This window comes from Dipodomys merriami, unplaced genomic scaffold, assembly GCF_024711535.1.
Source record: "Dipodomys merriami isolate MVZ:Mamm:240054 unplaced genomic scaffold, mDipMer1.0.p SCAF_12, whole genome shotgun sequence".
In the NCBI taxonomy this organism is placed as follows: Eukaryota; Metazoa; Chordata; class Mammalia; order Rodentia; family Heteromyidae; genus Dipodomys; species Dipodomys merriami.
The window spans coordinates 29,077,244-29,095,624 of NW_027202493.1; the positions used below are offsets into that span (position 1 = coordinate 29,077,244).

General features: G+C 35.6%; 1 protein-coding gene across 1 annotated transcript; it reads right to left on the bottom strand.

The window, feature by feature from the left end:
• Positions 1-2,737: 2,737 nt before the first annotated feature.
• On the bottom strand, positions 2,738-16,256 carry LOC138822966 (disintegrin and metalloproteinase domain-containing protein 29-like). Its single transcript, XM_070015914.1, has 3 exons — positions 16,172-16,256; positions 4,419-5,164; positions 2,738-4,172 (listed from the first exon to the last, which is right to left on the bottom strand). The coding sequence occupies exons 2-3, from the start codon at positions 4,985-4,987 to the stop codon at positions 2,738-2,740; spliced, it is 2,004 nt and encodes a 667-aa protein (XP_069872015.1). The 5' UTR covers positions 4,988-5,164; positions 16,172-16,256.
• Between the last annotated feature and the right edge of the window lie 2,125 nt (positions 16,257-18,381).

An 18,381-nucleotide genomic window follows, 5' to 3' on the forward strand; every position in this document is an offset into this window, starting at 1 on the left:
ATGCGTTAGAAACACATGCATGAAAGAAACGAAAACATTAAAATACATATTTAAGGGTTCATTTTCCTAACATCACATTATCTGACCTTTTCCGCTTGACTCATACCTATACTAGATATTGCAAATAAGGGAAACCATGGGACCTATGTTTCTTTGGGCCTGGCTTACTTCACTTAATATAATTTTTTCCAAACCTTTCCATTTCCTAACAAATGGGGAAATGTCATTCTTTCTGATGGAGGCATAGAATTCCATTGTGTATATATACCACATTTTCTTGATCCATTCATCTACTGAGGGGCTTCTGGGTTGGTTCCATATCTTAGCTATGGTAAATAATGCTGCAATAAACATAGTTGTGCTGGTAGCTTTAGTGTGGTCTTGTTTGTAAACATTTGGGTAAATGCCCAAAAGTGGGATTGCTGGATCATAGGGGAGATCTATGTGAAGTCTTTACCAAATTTCAAACTCTACTATAAAGCCATAGTAATCAAAACAGCTTGGTATTGGCATAAGAACAGACCTCAGGACCAATGGAATAGAATTGAAAACCCAGAAATGAACCTACAGACCTACAGCCATCTAATCTTCGATAAGGAAGCTAAAACAATAGAATGGAAGAAAGACAGCCTCTTCAGTAAATGGTGCTGGCAAAATTGGTTAACTACATGTAGAAAACTAAAGCTAGATCCTTATATATCAACCTGCACCAGAATCAACTCCAAATGGATCAAAGACCTTGAACTCAAAGCAGACACTCTGAAAACATTACAGGATGGAATAGGAGAAACCCTAGGTCTCCTTGGCTCAGGCCCAAATTTTCTGAATAGAGACCTGGAAACACAACAAATCAAAGAAAGGTTGGACAAATGGGATTGCATAAGGTTGCAGAGCTTCTGCATGGCAAATGACATAGCTAGCAAGATCAATAGAAAGCCCACCGAATGGGAGAAGATCTTTACTAGCCATACAACGGACAAGGGTCTCATATCTAAAATATACTTGGAACTCAAAAAATTAAACCACCCAACAACAAATCCTCAAAGAAACAACTGCCCAATAAATAAGTGGGCGAAAGACTTAAAGAGAAGCTTCTCTGAAGAAGAAAGAAGGATGGCCAATAGACACATGAAGAAATGTTCAACATCCCTAGCCATAAAAGAAATGCAAATCAAAACAACATTGAGATATCACCTCACTCCAGTTAGAACAGCAAAAATCAAGAACTCTAATAACAACAGATGCTGGAGGGGATGTGGACAGAAAGGAACCTTACTTCATTGTTGGTGGGAATGTAAACTTGTTCAACCACTTTGGAAAGCAATCACAATTCTTTACAGTACCCATATTTCCTGGTATGTTATTCACTGAAATTTGATTTTGAATTTCTAAGAAATTGACTTGAGACCTTTGAATTGACCACATTTCAGTTAGTACATTTGTACACAATTGCATACTACCCAACATATTTATTAGATGTAATCTAAATCTAGCTTCCATATTAGGAAGAGCATGGATCCTTTGGCTCTCAGAGCCTGACATACCTTCAATGAACATAATTTTTACAAGTCTTTGCATTCTTTACAAATGGTAAAATATCATTCTTTCTAACTGGCAGGAAAAATTCATTGTGTATACATACTACATAATTTTCAGCTTGTTTTTAATGCATGTAAGTATAAACTTGTTATTTGGTGATATATTATTTGACAGCCCATGTAGAATTACATAAATTATAAATTATCCCCTTCATTTCATTGTGTAACCAAAATAAATTAGTAGTTGAAGAGGAAAGATCATCAAATAACATTTTAGAAGTAAACTTTGTAGCAATTTTAGAAATTATGTGAAGGCAGGATAAAGAAAATGTCTATCAATCTAAGGGAAATAACTTGTGATATCTCTTCATCATACTGTCTTCATTTTTCAGGTACTCAGATATCCATCAAAGAATATAAAAGAAAGAAAAAGATAGGGTAGAAAGGAGAGAAACAAGGAAGGAAGAGAAGGAAGGAGGGAAAGAAGAGGGGGAAGAGTGAATTATGGAAAAAGGAAGGAGGGAAGAACAAGACGTTTTAGGCGCATGTTGCCACTATGTATTCATTATGAAATAGTAATCCAAAGAGGATTATTTCATTCATGAGGTTGAAGCGTAATGGAAGAAAAGGAGATTATTAGAAAATTGAAGACTAACACTAAACTATGGATCTGAGACTTAATTCTACTGATATTGGTATTGCTAATTTAGTGCTGGACACATGCTATATATCAGATAAGAGCTTAAAGTGCTGGGATTCAGAACTCTGAGGCTCACAGTACAGACAGCTATGCTAGTATCTCTGAGGTTGGCAATGTGGTTGGTGAATTTAAGAACATAGGAGGCAAATTAAGACCATGTATCATTGTGAAGGCATAAACAGCTTGGTAGATTTCTAGGTTACAGATCATTCTCACTTACAGAATCCTATAATCCTCTAAGGACTCTGCTTTCACAGCAGAAATGTGGAATTAGTAAATGTAAATAAATATATAGATATAGATATAGAGATAGAGATAGATAGATAGATAGATAACAGGAATCTTACTGCTCATAATAAATAACTTTAAAAAATGTACACTGCTCATTTGCCATATTTTTTTTCAGGAAAAGAGAGAAATATAAGGGGAAAATTTCCTTAAAATTGTGCATTGTTCAAAGTACTATACTAAAAGCTATAAACACACTGGCATTTAAAATTTAACTGATACGGAAACTTTTAATGGATGATAATCTTGAGCTTATTACTGATGACCTTCTTGATGCAGATGGTTTGTGGTGAGACACAAAGCTCTGTGTGCTTTGAGATCTTCCTTCTCCTTTTTCTTCGTCCTTATATATTTCTGTCACGCAAAGATAGACAAGAACACCTACTAAAATACACAAAATAAAAAGCAGCAGAAGACACAGGTAACAAATTTTCTTTCTCTGCTTTCTCTTCGGGGGTGGGCCACTGTCAACACTGCCTCCATGGCCTGTGCTTGCACAGTTGGGAGGGTCCCACAAATAGTTGCAATGGCAGTGATGTTTATTGTTGCAGATCCCTCTCATATTACACGACGTAGGAGAACAATTACTATCCAGCACGGAGATATGCTGGCACTGCCTACGGATGCAAATATGATCCACACCACACGCTGTGCCATCTTTCACAGCACCGATGTCAGGTATTTTCAGGCCAGGATGGAAATCAGTTCCCCAGCACATGATGTTACGGAAGTTAGCAAGGTGCACAGTGTTATGCTCTGTCAAAACAGGAAGATTGGACACATTGTCACACTGAACGCGGCCACACAGGACATCCATGGGATCGCATTTCTTATATGAAACACCATGTAAGCCACAATGACCAAAACGGGTCCCTTGGATGTTTATGTGATCATAGCAAATCTGATGTGCACTCTTGGATGTGGGGCCAAAAATATCCCTACACAGTTTATTGCGGTCATTACATTCCCTTGCATAACAGTAAGAGGTCTTACTACAAGGAATTCCATCTTCCACATATACATCATCGGGACATTTATGAGAAGTTCCATTGCACCATTCTGGAAGATCACACAGATTCACTTCTTTTCTACACATTTGCCCTGAGGGCAAAAATTTGCACTCTTTACTACAGCAAAGTCCAAAGGCACAATTAGATCCATAACTCAGAGTACAGTTGGGCATGCAACAGGGATCTTTTTCACAGCGCAGTAAAGGTCCACAGTCACATTCTTCTTCTCGTTCAACAATGCCATTCCCACAACGCTCAAAGGCAAAAATGTCCTTCGTGTGTGTTGTTTCCATCATACACCTTGTATTACTTACAATGTATGCAAAAAAATCCTGATAACTACAATTGCTAAATTTAGGTGTGGGTGGGTTATCCTCGTGCATTAAACATTTCCAGTGCCCACACTTACACATTGGCTCATCATGCGCCATGCCCAAATTATGACCTATATGATGACACACTGCAATTGCAAACAGCGTTACAGTTCTGTCTATGAATGTGACAATTGCACAGCTCCATGCGGGACGGCACATGCCTTTAACATGTGCTAAACCACTTAGTCCTCTGAGGTGGTTATTTATAAAAAGGTGCACAGTATCATGAGGTATTCGAGGAGTAATGTTGGTCATTTTCCATCTGCAAAATAGGGACAGAGAATGCATTCCATTATATGTTTTAAATGGGTTTCTTTCAGTCCAGATCTCCAAACCACACATTAATACATTAATACCCATAGGAGCAAAAATTGTATCCACTATATTTGATACAACAAATAGCTCGTCCATCAGCTTTGACTCATTCTTTTCAAATCTGATGTATATACTATTATCGGCCACCATTGCATATTCAACAGTCCTATAATGGACCCACCAGCCTTCATACCCAGGCAGATATTGGTTCCGGTTGGATTGGGCACTCTCTTGCAACTCCATTGGGAGTGGAATTTTATCTGACATCATGTTAGATTTGCTGACATTTGCTGTGTCCTCACTGTATAACTTGTACACCCAGTGTTGAAATGTAGTAGAAGACGTTATGGGCATGATTTCATACGTAATGTTGTTTGTCTCTAGCATCCCTTGAAAGCCCCCGGTGCAATCACTCATGGCGACGAGCGATTTTGGGTCCCCCTCCACAAAGCCATAATAGTAACAGTTATCCTGGACATAAGGATAGTCCTCAAGTAGAGTACCCTGCTCTGTATAGGTGAACACTGGTAAGTTTTTGACTATCAAATTCTTCTTGGCCTTCATGTGGATGATGTGTCTTTGACCTTCAATGTGCAGGCTATAGGAAATCCAGCCTGGTATCTTCATTCTTCTGTCAGTGTCACTTAACCTCAAGGGAATTGCTACCTCTGGGGGGTAGTGATATTTGAGAGGCTCAGGCTGAGTGAGTCCCAAAATGGGCAGAATCACTCCAAACCAGTGTAACAAGAGTAAGATCTTCATGTATAACAGAGTTTCTATCGCAGTTATAATGAAACCCACTCTACACAAAAACGTTGGTTTAGAGAAAATGGATATAAGAATCGGAGCTAGAGTGGCTGCTTCTTCTGAGATGGTTAGTGTGCAGTACTACTGATTGAGGATCTGTCTTCTGCCAGTTGAATCATTAGAGCTACCTCCCTGTAAAGCAAAACACAAAGCAGCATGTGAACAGAAGTAGTAATGAGGCAGTAGTAATGAAACACAGTGGCGGGGGAAAAGAAGTGTATAGGATAAGCAGTCTGTGATTTGATCAAGGAACTGGCTTCTTACTTGCTCCTGACTTGGCTCCTAAAGTTAAAGCCTGACCGGGCATTAAAGTCTTCAGACTTTGCCTCCAATTGACTAACAAAAAGCTAGCCTGTAAGTGTTGCAGAAATATGAGAATTTACCACTATAATCAAGAATGTTAGTTTTCTAAAGGCTCCAAAATTCTTACCTTTACAAAAAGAGAAACACAAAAAGGAAGATTGTGGAGAGATGCGGTTAGAAGGTGTATAGATAATGATAGTTGACCATAGAATGATGACAAGTATAGTATATTTATTACATTGTTTCATGGAAGTTTTGTGTGTGTGTGTGTGTGTGTGTGTGTGTGTGTGTGTGTGTGTGTGTGTGTGTGCGTGCATGTGTGTGTGTAATGATTATAGCTACTGGTCATAAGGGATTTTTTAAAAAGAAGAGCTAAAGAGACCAATTTATTCATGAAATGTGGAGAATTATCCTTTGGCCTAATTTAATGTAACTTTCTGTTTAGGCAGTTTATCTAGAGAATCTAGTCAATAGGAGAATTACAGTTTGAATCAAAATGAAATTTAATTAATGTGAGAATTAAAATTTAAAGAGTAACTTGAATTTGATAATGGGCCTGGGTTTTTCCTTTTGCTTGGGTAAGACCAAACTTGGGGTCTTTCTACATATTTTTTTCAACTTTTCTATTTGTTGACATTGCTGTCTAGAATGACTCCTCAGTAGATATTATCAGTGCAGGAAACATTGATAGGTTTTCAGTGAATATGTTTATTAATGATTTCTGCTACTCTCTTCATGGCAGCTCTGCTGATAAATTCCTGAGTTAACACAGAGTACAGGAAGGGGACTTGGTCAGATGTGTCCTTGGCTGATAATTATATAGTCGTATAAGCATTGGACTCTGAGAGAGTCCTTTGAGTTTTCATTTCTGTTACTGACTGTATAAAACTGGAGGGTGAACATATGTAGTATTGTACCTGAAATATAACAAATAAGGATTGTGTGCTAATAAACAATAAGACAGGACAAAATCAGATGAAACTTAAACTAGGCAGCTTGATAAAGATAAATAATTGAAATAAAGAGAGTAGCCTAAAAATGTTTTCAAAAGCTTCTAAAGAATATTTGAGGGGCTGGGAAGGTGGCTCAGTGGTAGAGTGCTTGCCTTACATGCACGAAGCCCTGAGTTTGATTCCTCAGCACCATGTAAGCAGAAAAAGCTGAATTTGGCGCTGTGGCTCAAGGAAGGGTAGTGGGCTAGCCTTGAGCTGAACAGAGCCCAGGCCCAGAGTTCAGGCCCTATGACCGACAAAAAAAAAAAAAAAGGATATTTGAAAAGCATAGTTTAACAGAATCCAAATGCCTAAGTGTAGGATTTCCCAGAAGAAATCTATTCTTTTGCATTAAGATTGTCAGCATCTATATTGTTGGAATTGTTAAGTCATGAATAAACTTTCAGAGTAGACTGATCATAGCAGGAGAATGATATGACCACTTTTGAAAGAGAACCCCATTTAACAAAGCAAACAAAGACTTGAGGAAAATTGGATACCACTATTGGGTAGCTATGGAAACAGAGGTTTCTTTTTTTGTTGTTTGTTTTTTTGTGGGTCATGGTGCTTGAAATCTGGGCCCGAGCACTGTCCCTCAGCTCTTCAGCTCAAGGCTAGCACTCTACCAGTTGAGCTACAGTGCCACTTTCGGTTTCCTGGTGGTTTATTGGAAATAAGAATTTCATGGACTTTCCTGCCCTGGCTGGCTTTGAACCACGATCCTCAGATCTCAACCTTCTGAATAGCTAGGATTACAGGTGTGAGCCACCGGCGCCCTGAAGAGGATTTTAATTCTTATAAAAATTCACTTTAAAATATTTTATTGCACCGTAGGCTCACACCTGTAATCATATATACTCAGGAAGCTGCGATCTGAGGATCGCAGTTCAAAGCCAGCCCTAGAAGGAAAGTCCCGAGACTCTTATCTCCAATAAACCACTAGAAAACTGGAAGTGGCACTGTGGTTCAAGTGGTAGAGTGCTAACCTTGAGCTGAAGAGCTGAGGGATAGCACCCAGGCCAGAGTAAAACTTTATCATAGTTTGGATAGAAGAGTTGTTTTTTTTTCTCCTTTTCTTTTCTTATTTATTTATTTTGTCAGCAGTGGGTCTTGAACTCAGGGCTAGGAATCTGTCCCTGATCTTTTTCTCTCAAGACTAACACTCTACTACTTCACATGAAAGTGCCACTTCCAAAAATTCTATTTTTTAAAATAATTTTTAATAAAACATCATTCATTTATTCATCAAACAGTGAGTAATGGCCAGTGTGAAGCATTTTTCATATGATGAATAAACGAGTTATTCAGAAACATGAATGAAGAAAGATGTGTTATTGAACTGTCATGCTTGTGAAAAGTTAATTCTGCAATCTAAAATATTTTAAGTGTATCTTTGGTACAAGAAATATGTCATGAATGGAGGTATAGTTTGAGATACTTGAGAGGGGTATGAAGAAATTATTCTGTTATTGAGGATGATACTTTATTGCTTACAAAGTACTGACAAAGAAAAGATGTCTCATTCTTTTAGAAGGTGCCAGATATAGTTCCTCAAAGAATTGACATTTATGTTTAAAATAGCGGTAGGAAGAATTGCTATATCATCTGATAAGACGTGGCTAAGGATGCCTTACAGAAACAATGATTAAACAATAAAATGAAAAGTCTCAGAGCCGGGCACCTGTAGCCTATAATCCTAGCTATTCAGGAGGCTGAAATCTGAGGATCATGGTTCAAGACCAGCCTGGGCAGGAAAGGCCATGAGACTCATCTCCAATACAACATCCAAAAAACCAGAATTGGCACTGTGGCTCAAGTGGGAGAGCACTAGCCTTCAGCTGAAGAACTCAGGGACAGCGCCCAGGCCCAGAGTTCAAACCCATGACCAACAAAAAGAGAAAGAGAGAGAGAGAGAGGAGAGAGAGAGAGAGAGAGGAGAGAGAGAGAGAGAGAGAGAGAGAGAGAAAGGAAGGAAGGAAGAAAGAAAGAAAGAAAGAAAGAAAGAAAGAAAGAAAGAAAGAAAGAGTATCAGAAAAGCAAAAGAGCAAGGCAATTTACACAAAGAGAGTAATAGGTCAAGGACAAGAAAGTGAAATTAGCTGAAGACATTTATATCACCTAAAGACATTTTGATATTGACACAGGCGGCTGTGAAGTTTTCTCAAGTTTAAGATTTAGTACTTTGGGCTATTGGTCTTTAATTTGACCTTTCTTACTTTAGAAATCTTTCCGAATATAAATCCCCAGCCTCTTCCAAATTTTACAACATGCGAATGTTAGTTCGTAGGAGCCAGTCCTTTGAAATGTAATCAAGAGAGTCCCTATCGCCTACTCCTGGTAGGAAAATTAGGGCTTTAGATTAGAAGCTAATTAGTAACACTGATGGTCTGGTTACCAACCTCCCAATGAAGCCTTTAGTTACTTGTCTATTAATTTATCCCAGCACTGAAAAATACCCTTATTTCCCTTTTTATTTTAGTCAATTGAATTCAGTTTCTTCTGTTGTACTAGGTCTTAACTCTTACAGTAGTCTCCTGGACTATTAAATTCAGGCTGTTCAATTTTTCTTTAGTCTTATGACTAGACCAAGTGATAAGGTGTTTGGAGAGACAGGTAAAATACAAAACTGTAATCCCAGGATTGTAGGGAAATGGCAAGCTTATATCATTTTCTCTTATATTTCTTTATTTATCAGAGAAAGGCCATCCACCCAGCCAGTTACCTTCCAACCCCAACAGGAACTCTCATCCTACCTGGGATCAAATGGGTATTCCTCTCCCATTACCAAGCAAATACTCCCAGTAACAAGAGCAGCACCCAGCTAACATGAAGTAAGTGATCAGCATTGTCTTTCCAAGATTATCCTCAGATCTTATTCTGTACTCACAAATATCCAGCCCAAACAAATATTGTGTAGAAAACGCAAGAAATTGAATTCTACTACTCCTACATTCAATGTGCATTTAGGAAATTTGCAAGATACAAAATCAGCAAACCAACAACCAATTACAGTTCTGTACAACAAATAATTATGTTGGAAGTTAAAATTTAACCAACTGCTGTTTAAAATTTCTCCAAAGGGAATGTAATCCTAAGTTACCTAAAGCATTTATGAGATTGACATGATGAAAATTATAGAACACTAAATAAAAGAAATAAAAGAAAATGGAAATAAACATGGATTGCAAGACAACTTAATTAAGGTACATGCATCCCAAATTATTCTGCAATTTCAATATAAGGTAATACAAACATTGTTTTACAGGATTTTATCTGCACCTAAAATTTCAGTCTTCCAAAAAACCTACGTATAAGATGGATGGGCTGATAGTAAAAGCATGTCTAATTTCATAATGATTTGTCAACATGTTTTCTAAAAGTTTCTACTAGTTTTCTTGCTCACCACCAATAGGTGAACTTCCTTACTTTTTTGCATTTTACTTTGCGTTGGGGATTTTTTTTCAACCAATCTAAGAAATTTATTAAAGTGCTTTAGCAGAAATGGACAATATAGCATTATCTTTGTAGTTTCACAACTTTGATTGGAGTTAAAAAATTTTTTTTAGCTAGGCGCCAGTGGCTCAGACTTATATTCCTAGCTACTCAGAAGGCTGAGACCTGAGGGTCGCTGTTCAAAGCCATCCTGGACAGGAAACTCCATGAGACTATTATCTCCAACAAACTACTGAACAAAGGTGGAAGTGGTGCTGTGGCTCAAGCGGTAGAGAGCTTGCCTTGAGAAAAAGCATCTCAAGGACATCTTCCATAGTTCAAGTTCCTTTTCCCTCCAAAAAGAAGTCTTTTTACTTTTTGTTGTAGGTCCAAGACTGGGACTCAAACTCAATACCTGATTATTTTTCTTACTAGGTACTGCTCTACCAACTGAGCCACACCTCCAACTCCAAGTTAAAAAAAATCAAGCAAACAAATAAGCAAACACAAAACCCAATACTCATCCCAGCACCAGTGGCTAACATCTATGATCCTGGGTAGTAAAAGGTTGAGATTTGAGAATAGTAATTCAAAGCAAGCCAGGCAGAATAATTTGAGAGACTCTAATCTCCAATTAACTAGCAAGAAGCTAGAAGTGGCAACACACTAGTTCCATGAGGTTTTGAGTTCAAGCCTCATTACTGACAAAAAAGCATTATATTTCTTTATAATGTTTGCCTTATCAAATTTCAACAATAAAATATGTTATATTATAATATATATGTATGATACATAAAATACTTGAGAAACTTGAGAATACATACAGAACAATGTACTGGAAAGGAGAAAAATTCTCTTTAGTGTTATTTACTTATATTAGGGAGATGGATCTAAACATCAATTTCAAGAATCTTGAAGAATCCCAACTATTACACTTATAAAACTCTCTCCTATATTTGGTTTCTTCTTTTTTAAAATAATAATGCATACTCATAAAGGTGTTTTTACGTTTAAATAAGAAGCTAAATATTTACTATAGTTCATACCATATTTACACACTTAAGGGGAAAATGTCACTATTATTTTAAGTACAGCAAATGGTTTCTCAAATTTCCTGTTCATTGTATCTATGTATCTAAAATACTCTTCCTATTGTACTCAACTGTACTCCTTACATTAAATTATTTTTAAGTTTATTTTTATTTTTAAGTAGTTGTACAAAGAAGATGCCATTCAACATGGTGCTATATGAATAAAATAAATCTCCATGAAGGTCACTCTTTTCATGATTTCTTCCCATCACTCTTAACTCCACACTTATTTTTGAGTATTTACTTTGTACTGAACAGGAAAAAAATCTAACCAAAGTGATTTGGAGGAAAGCTGGTTTTCATTAAAATGTGTTTTGCTGAAGGAGTGTTTCTGTATCTTCCAAAACATAAGCTCTTGATACTTTGCTTCTATTTCTCCTTCTGCAAGGAAGACAGACAAAGTGCCACTGTGAATTTATATTAATTTCCTAAGCCTCCAAAAGAAGTTGATGTCCTCAATTTTCATCTAACATTTTCTGTTCTCTCTGCTTCCAGTGTCATCTTCTCAGGAGCAAGAGTCTTTATGTAACAATCTGGATACATGCTTCCTTTTCTTTCCTTTGAAATAGATACTTTTTTTCCTGGCATCTAAATTTTGGCAAGTATAAGAGGTGGGATTATTGTTTCTTAGATTTAGTCATGTGAAACAAATTCTATTAGAGAATATTTGAATTGGACAATTCTAAAAGAACACACTGCATAATTTTAAGAGCATTTCCTCTTCCTTCCTCTCTCCTTGTGAGGGCTTGCATCTTTTCTTTAAGAGAAAGATCGCGTAATGAATTTTGCTTTTCTTAGCTGTGAAGATGTGATCTAGGCAACACAAGGCAGTTTTCCTGTGACAGGTTTAGTAGTTTTGTTTAAATAGGCTTTGTGATTTAGATCGGAGATACAGAAAAAATAAAAAGATAATTTTGACAGTTAGTAGATTCTCCTTACTGGTTGGAGGAAACCAGATGTGTAATTATTACAAGGTCCCAGTGTTACATGTATTGTATTGCATTGTACACATGTCACCAGACTTTGTGGACCAACATCTACATATCATTGCTAAATACGTCCATCTTTTAAAAGATTATTTTAAAAATTGTTGCCTAATATACAATTCAAAATCCATTCAAGATATGATATTATAATTGACTACTTTCTCTTGAGGCTCCTATATCTGTGGAGTAGTTGCTTGGCTAAGTTTTATGCTTTGTTTTGATAAGTACAACACAATTGCTCTGGAGAATGTTCCTTCAGTGAGGTTTGTTTGTTACCACTTTTTTCATTTTACTCTTTTATGATTTGAATCTGTTAGATTATCAATTTTTGGAGGAAAGGCCGCACAATGCTTTCTTTTTTCATAATCTTATTCCAAATGTACTTGTATTATCCATATGCATTATCACCATTGAACTTGACATCTGCGATTATTGAGAGTGGTTGTATAACTCTCTGTTGTAAATTTGGTCTTTTTTTCTCTTCCCTAATGAGGAAGAATTTCCTCCTTCCCTATTTGGAAGGATGTAGCTTTGTGCAGCCCCCATGAAAGGAGTGAGAAAGTGTAAACTTTACCTCTATCTTTCATGGCATACTTCCATTCATCACATAGAACATCCATTGTATTGCTATATCCTGTATCTTCTTTCTCCTCTCCTCTCTCTATATATCTATATCTGTATCTATCTATACATATACACACATACGTGTATGTGTGTGTGTGTGTGTGTGTGTGTGTGTGTGTGTGTGTGTGTTTACAGGTTTTATATACATTTTCAAATCAGTTTCCTTAGTACCCAATTGGGAGTAGCATTGCTGGCTTTTATAGTACAATGATGTTTAAGTTGGTAACAAAATATACTACAAACATGTGCACGCACACACACACACACACACACACACACACATCTGTTCTATTGTACTTTGGATTGGCTCTTAGACAAGAATATGGGACCAGGCTTTGCTGAAAATTTTGTAGTGACATATTTTACATTTATGTCAGTGTCCATTAATTTTTGTGGAAATTACATGTTTCATGTCTTTGGATTTCCAATATTTACAGCAAGAACTGTTGAAAATACGATTCTTTTATCATTTAATTACTTTTTTACTTTCACAAAGGACAGTAGCTATATTTATGTTGATTTATTTTCATGCATTCTAGCTGTATCATTAATGTGCATGTTCTCTTTCTGTACCATGCTGCTTTATTATTGTTTCACAATGATCTCTAAAGATATGTAGTATAAAGCCTTTGCCTTTATTCTCCAAAAGTGTCCATTTTCAAGTCATCACAACTTTAGAACCTTTTTATCAATATCTACAAAATAACTTACTGAATATGTCATTGAGCTTGTGTTGTATAGACTGATTAGCCAGGAAAGAATGGATATTTAACAATATTTACTTTCTCGATTCTCAACTAACATCTACTCTTTCAATTTTAGTTTATATGTCCCTAAGTTTCATTTACCCAAGTTTTGTAGTATTCTACAACAACCTCCTGGGTTTTTTAATTTAATTTTAAATTTTAAAATACTTTAAATTATGAGAAAGAATTCAACCTTTTCAAGTAGTTTCTCTGTAATTGATCTCTAGTTTGATTTTGTGTGTTTAGGAGGTGTGTATGTGTGTGTGTGTGGAGGAAGTACTAAGTGCTTACACCCAAGGCTTGGGTGCTGTCTCTTAGCTTTTTAACTCAATGTTGACACTTTACCATTTAAGCCATAGCTCTACCTCTGGCTTGTTGAGAGTTAATTGGGGATAGGTTTCTCACAGATGGCTGAACTGTATTTGAACTTCAATCTTCATATCTCAGGCTTTGGAATAGCTAGAATTATAAATGTGAGCCCAGTGGCATCTAATTTAGTTCAGTTCTTAACCATTAGAACATCTAATTTGCATATTTGGTATCTATTTACATTCTCTGGGTTTTGTTTCTGGGCCAGAGTAGTCCAGATTGGTGAATGCTCCATGTGTGTTCGAGTAGAATGTGAATTCTGTTGTTGTTGGATGGAATATTCTAAACTAATTAAAACAATTGATTAACAAAAGTTTTCACATGTAAAACATCAGTGCTGAGACTGTTTATTGAATCTATCGCTAGAAAGGAGGTTGTTAAATGATCAAGATATAATAATGATAGTCTTGGGTTTTGCTTTATTATTTTGACATTCTGCTGCTAGGTATATACATATTGACGACTGATATATCTTCTGAGATAATTGACTTTTCTATCATTTGTAATACCACACTTTGTCCTTGATAAGGTTTCTTTTTCTAAATTCTGCTGTCTACTCTGATCTTTTAAATTATATGCTTAGCTAACATTAATATAGTTGAATTAATATTTTTATATTTATAGCAATTTTCTATCAATTATCCTGTTCTTCATTTCCCCCTTCTACTTCCTCTGATTTAATTAAGAATCGTATGTGACTGAAATTTCTTTTCTCTCAACATACTGATTATAACGCTCATCTCTGAGGTTTTGCTTTATTGTTTGTACTATAAATTTACAAGTAATTTAACTTCAACTGCAAATAATGCCAAGCTCACTTCTTGTATTACCTTCTAACCTATTCCCAATTCTCTCTTCAATCCCTGATGACATTATTGTCATTTTTTTCACTAACTCATTTGCTATAGAAATTTAATGCTGTTATCTTTTTAAAAAGTTATTTTAGACAGATTAAAAATGAAATTATTTTCACTCCCTTATTTTGATTTTCCCCAGGCTTTTCTGTATCTATGTGTTTGACCTCTGTGTGTTCTAAATTTCTTGCAGGTCCAGTTTACTAAGAGATTTACTGAGGAGGCAGTTCTTCAAAAGCGAGCCTTTCTCCTTCACATGCATCTCTTTCGCACATAAAGGCTAATTTCACTGAATATAGAATTCTAAGTTGATTTTTCTTAGAGTAGTTTAAATATTTCACTCATTCTACTTGCTTACATGAGTTCTTCTAAGAGGTGCCCCGTAATTTTTATCTTTGTTCCTCCATAAGTAAAGTTTGTTCCATTTTGACTTCTATCAAGATTTTCTGCTGTTTCCTTTTTCTGCTGTTTGAACACAATGTGGTTTTTATTTTTGTTGTATTTTTGGCAGTATCCGGACTTGAATTCAGGGCCTTATGGTTGCTATACCAGCCCATTTGGCTTTTAGATAAAGGAGCTCTCATCAGCTTTTCTATGGATTTTTTTAAAGTACCTTAGCAAGAAGGTACTTTAAAAATTTACACTTCAAATATTTACATTTTGCAGTACTAAAGTGCTTCAAAAAATTTGCGTTTACTGATAATGTCACAACTTCCATGTTCCAGGAGACTAGGCAAGGTTTAACTGCGTCCTGAGTTGATTCTCAAGTTAAAATCAATGTGTTGGCCACTTTGTAGTTCTCTACTGCCTTTGAAGTCTGGCAGCAAATGCCCAAACTTTGCTGTAGAATTCGGTTCCTTGTGTTCCCAGACCGAGATTCTCAGCATGAAGAGGCTCTTCTTTTCCGGTCAGTTTGTATGTAGCTGTTATTTCTTTTTGAAGCCACCTGGAAATTCTTTTGGTTTTATAGCTGATTAAGTAAATCTCATCCCAAATGATGTCCCTTTGGAATAATTCAGAGTCAACTAAAGACCTTAATTACTTCTGCAATATTATACAAGTATCCTCAGGTATCTTGTATTTCTACCACTTTATGGTTATAACAATCCTTAACTCAGAAATGAAAAGCTGAATCCAGACATGACCTGGTATATTTTCCTACCTCTAGGAAGACAGTCTTAGAGTTCAGATGAATTTTATAATGCAACAAAGAATGATCAATACATAGTAGAAACCAAAGAAATTTAGCTTCCTTGAGATATTGAGGACTTTTCAAAATAGTGTTTTACTAAATCTTTTGAGTCACAACTACCAATGAATATTATGTTTTTTTCAAGAGAAAAAAAATAGATGATTCTTTAACTTAAAGCTGCAAATAGAATAGTAACAAATTTATGCCTGTAAATTATACATTTTCATTTATGATAAAGAAATACTGAATTTGGAACCACAGAGTAGTAGCTCATGATTAATTTTATACTCCTGAACTTAAAAAAAATATATCATTGCCTTTTCAGTTTCTGTTTTTGTAGCTTAGAGAATAGAAGTATTTCAAAGAATAATACAAAGTTTCCAACCCACTTCCCTGTTGAGTTTTTAGAAGTTTGTGTGGAAATAAATTCATCCCAAATAATACTGAAAACTCAATATGTTCCCAGAAGAATGGCCACCCATTTGCCCTTCAATTATGTTAAACATACTAATTAGTCAAAGATCAATATATATATATATTTATATATGACCTGCTTATGATCAAAGGTGTCTTCAGAGATGTCCAGGAATAGGCCATCAGGAGAGCAGGTATTTTACAGTAAGTCTCCACACCACCCATTTGTTAAATAGATGTGATGTCACAAAAGAATTTTTCTCAAAGGTCTGAGGATGACAATTATGAGCTGGGACATTCAGAGTACTGGACAATTATTAAAGGGACCTGGAACATGTTAGTTAAGTGATCCCAGAGATTGGTTGATAGTCTCAGGTTATATATAAGATATCACAGGTCCTAGTTCAAAACTTGATAAAGTATTTCCTTTAATATGTAGAGAAATTTCCCTTATGTGAAAAAGGGACATCAGATACTTGATTTCTCTCTACTGAAACTTAATTACATGATTTTGTTGCTGTTTCTTCTTTATTAACTAAACAATATAATTAGGCTTCTATTGCCCTTTCTGCCTAAAATCTGTGCAAAATTTCATTTTTTTAAGGAATTCTGTAGGCTTTGAATGACTGGGATGCATAAATCTGTGAAGTCATTAATTTACCTTGAGACTTTTCCTACTTTTATAAAAAGACTTTTGCAAAATATTCTGTAAAGAATTAGAAATATGATAGTATGAAAGTTTGCTCAAAGGTTTTCTGGTAGTATGAAGTCTTTAAAACTTCCTGATGGCTCAAGAAACAAACCTAAATGGTTACATTGAGGAATTCAATATTTAAGTAACTTTTCTAAATTAATGTCATTCCAGAAGGCCATACAGAAATCTACACTTGTATAAACTACTGTTCATTTTTTTATTTACTGAAATATTCCATATTTGGTATATTTCTATATTGAGATTTTTTAAGGTGGGAATAAAAGACATTTGATAGTCACTACAGAGAATTTTGTTAAACTGAAATTCTACAAAATCTTCTATGTTCCACAAACTGCATTTTAAAAATATCGCACTGACTTAGTCTCCCCGGGCTGCTATACTAATTACCTTAGACTGGCATGTCACACAAACAGTGCAGTACTCGAATTCTTAGATCAGAGACCTTCAGATTCTGTTCTTGGTGAACTTGTTCCTGTTATGCAGCATTGTTTTCTCCTCCATGTGTCCTCATATGGCTGACAACTGAGAAAAGGGCAAATACTTTCTTCTTCCCTCTTATAATGCTAAGGATGCCATTATGGGAATTCCATCTCAATGGCTCAAGTCCTGCTCAAAGGCCCCATGTTCAAATACCATCACATTGGGGTATTGGGTTCCAATGTATGAATTTGGGGGGGAATGCAAGCATTCAGTTCACAGGTTAAAAATAGACTAAATTGTGGATGTAAAGCAAGAACAGTGTCACAATTTTACAGTGTATTTCTAGACATTAAATGGTATATTGGATTAATGATGGCTAAATATAGTGAGATGTATATTAACAGGAGAGCTGAAGAATCTAAAATGTGTATCAACTGATTCATTGTTTTCTAAAATGTATTTTTAGTAACTATGAAAGGAATGAATATTTTCATTAAAGTAGCTACTTACACATTTTTTAATTTTAAATAGATTTTAAGTTTTCAAAATACTAAATGTATTACTGTACTTACTTATTAAGCTTTTAGGAGTGACAAATAAGGAAAAGCTTTACAAAGAAAATGACACAATGACAAAGTTACATTAAGTATACCACAATGATCCTACCAATGATAGTAGAATGACTAAAAAGGCAATAATTAGGAGTTCTGGTGTGTTCTGATATGGTGCCAGCAGAAGCGACAGGAAAATGAAGCATAGAAAAATCATTTTTATTCAGTACTCTAAAAAAGAATTAGATACAGAAAGGAAGAATTATCTGTCCAGATGTAAAAAAACTAGCAGTCAGATTAGTGGCCAGGTAAAATCCACCCCCTCCTTTTCTTCTTCTTCTTCTTTTTTTGCAATGATAATTAAACAGATTTTCTAGGAGCAGAGCTTTAATAACAAAAGCATATTGATGCAGAGAATTTGAGTGACACTCCTGTTTACGCATTCTTGGATGACTAGCATTTGTAGATGCAGATGTAGACACATAGGAAATTCCAGAACTAATAGATTCTGGATGAGCCAAACACTAATTGAATGAATGAACCACCCAGGAATGATTCACACAATAAGTAGTCTTACCAGATTAGGCAGAGAATATATTTAATTCCCCAAAGACAAAACTTTGTTATATACATTCTTCCAATATTTACTTGTTGACTGTA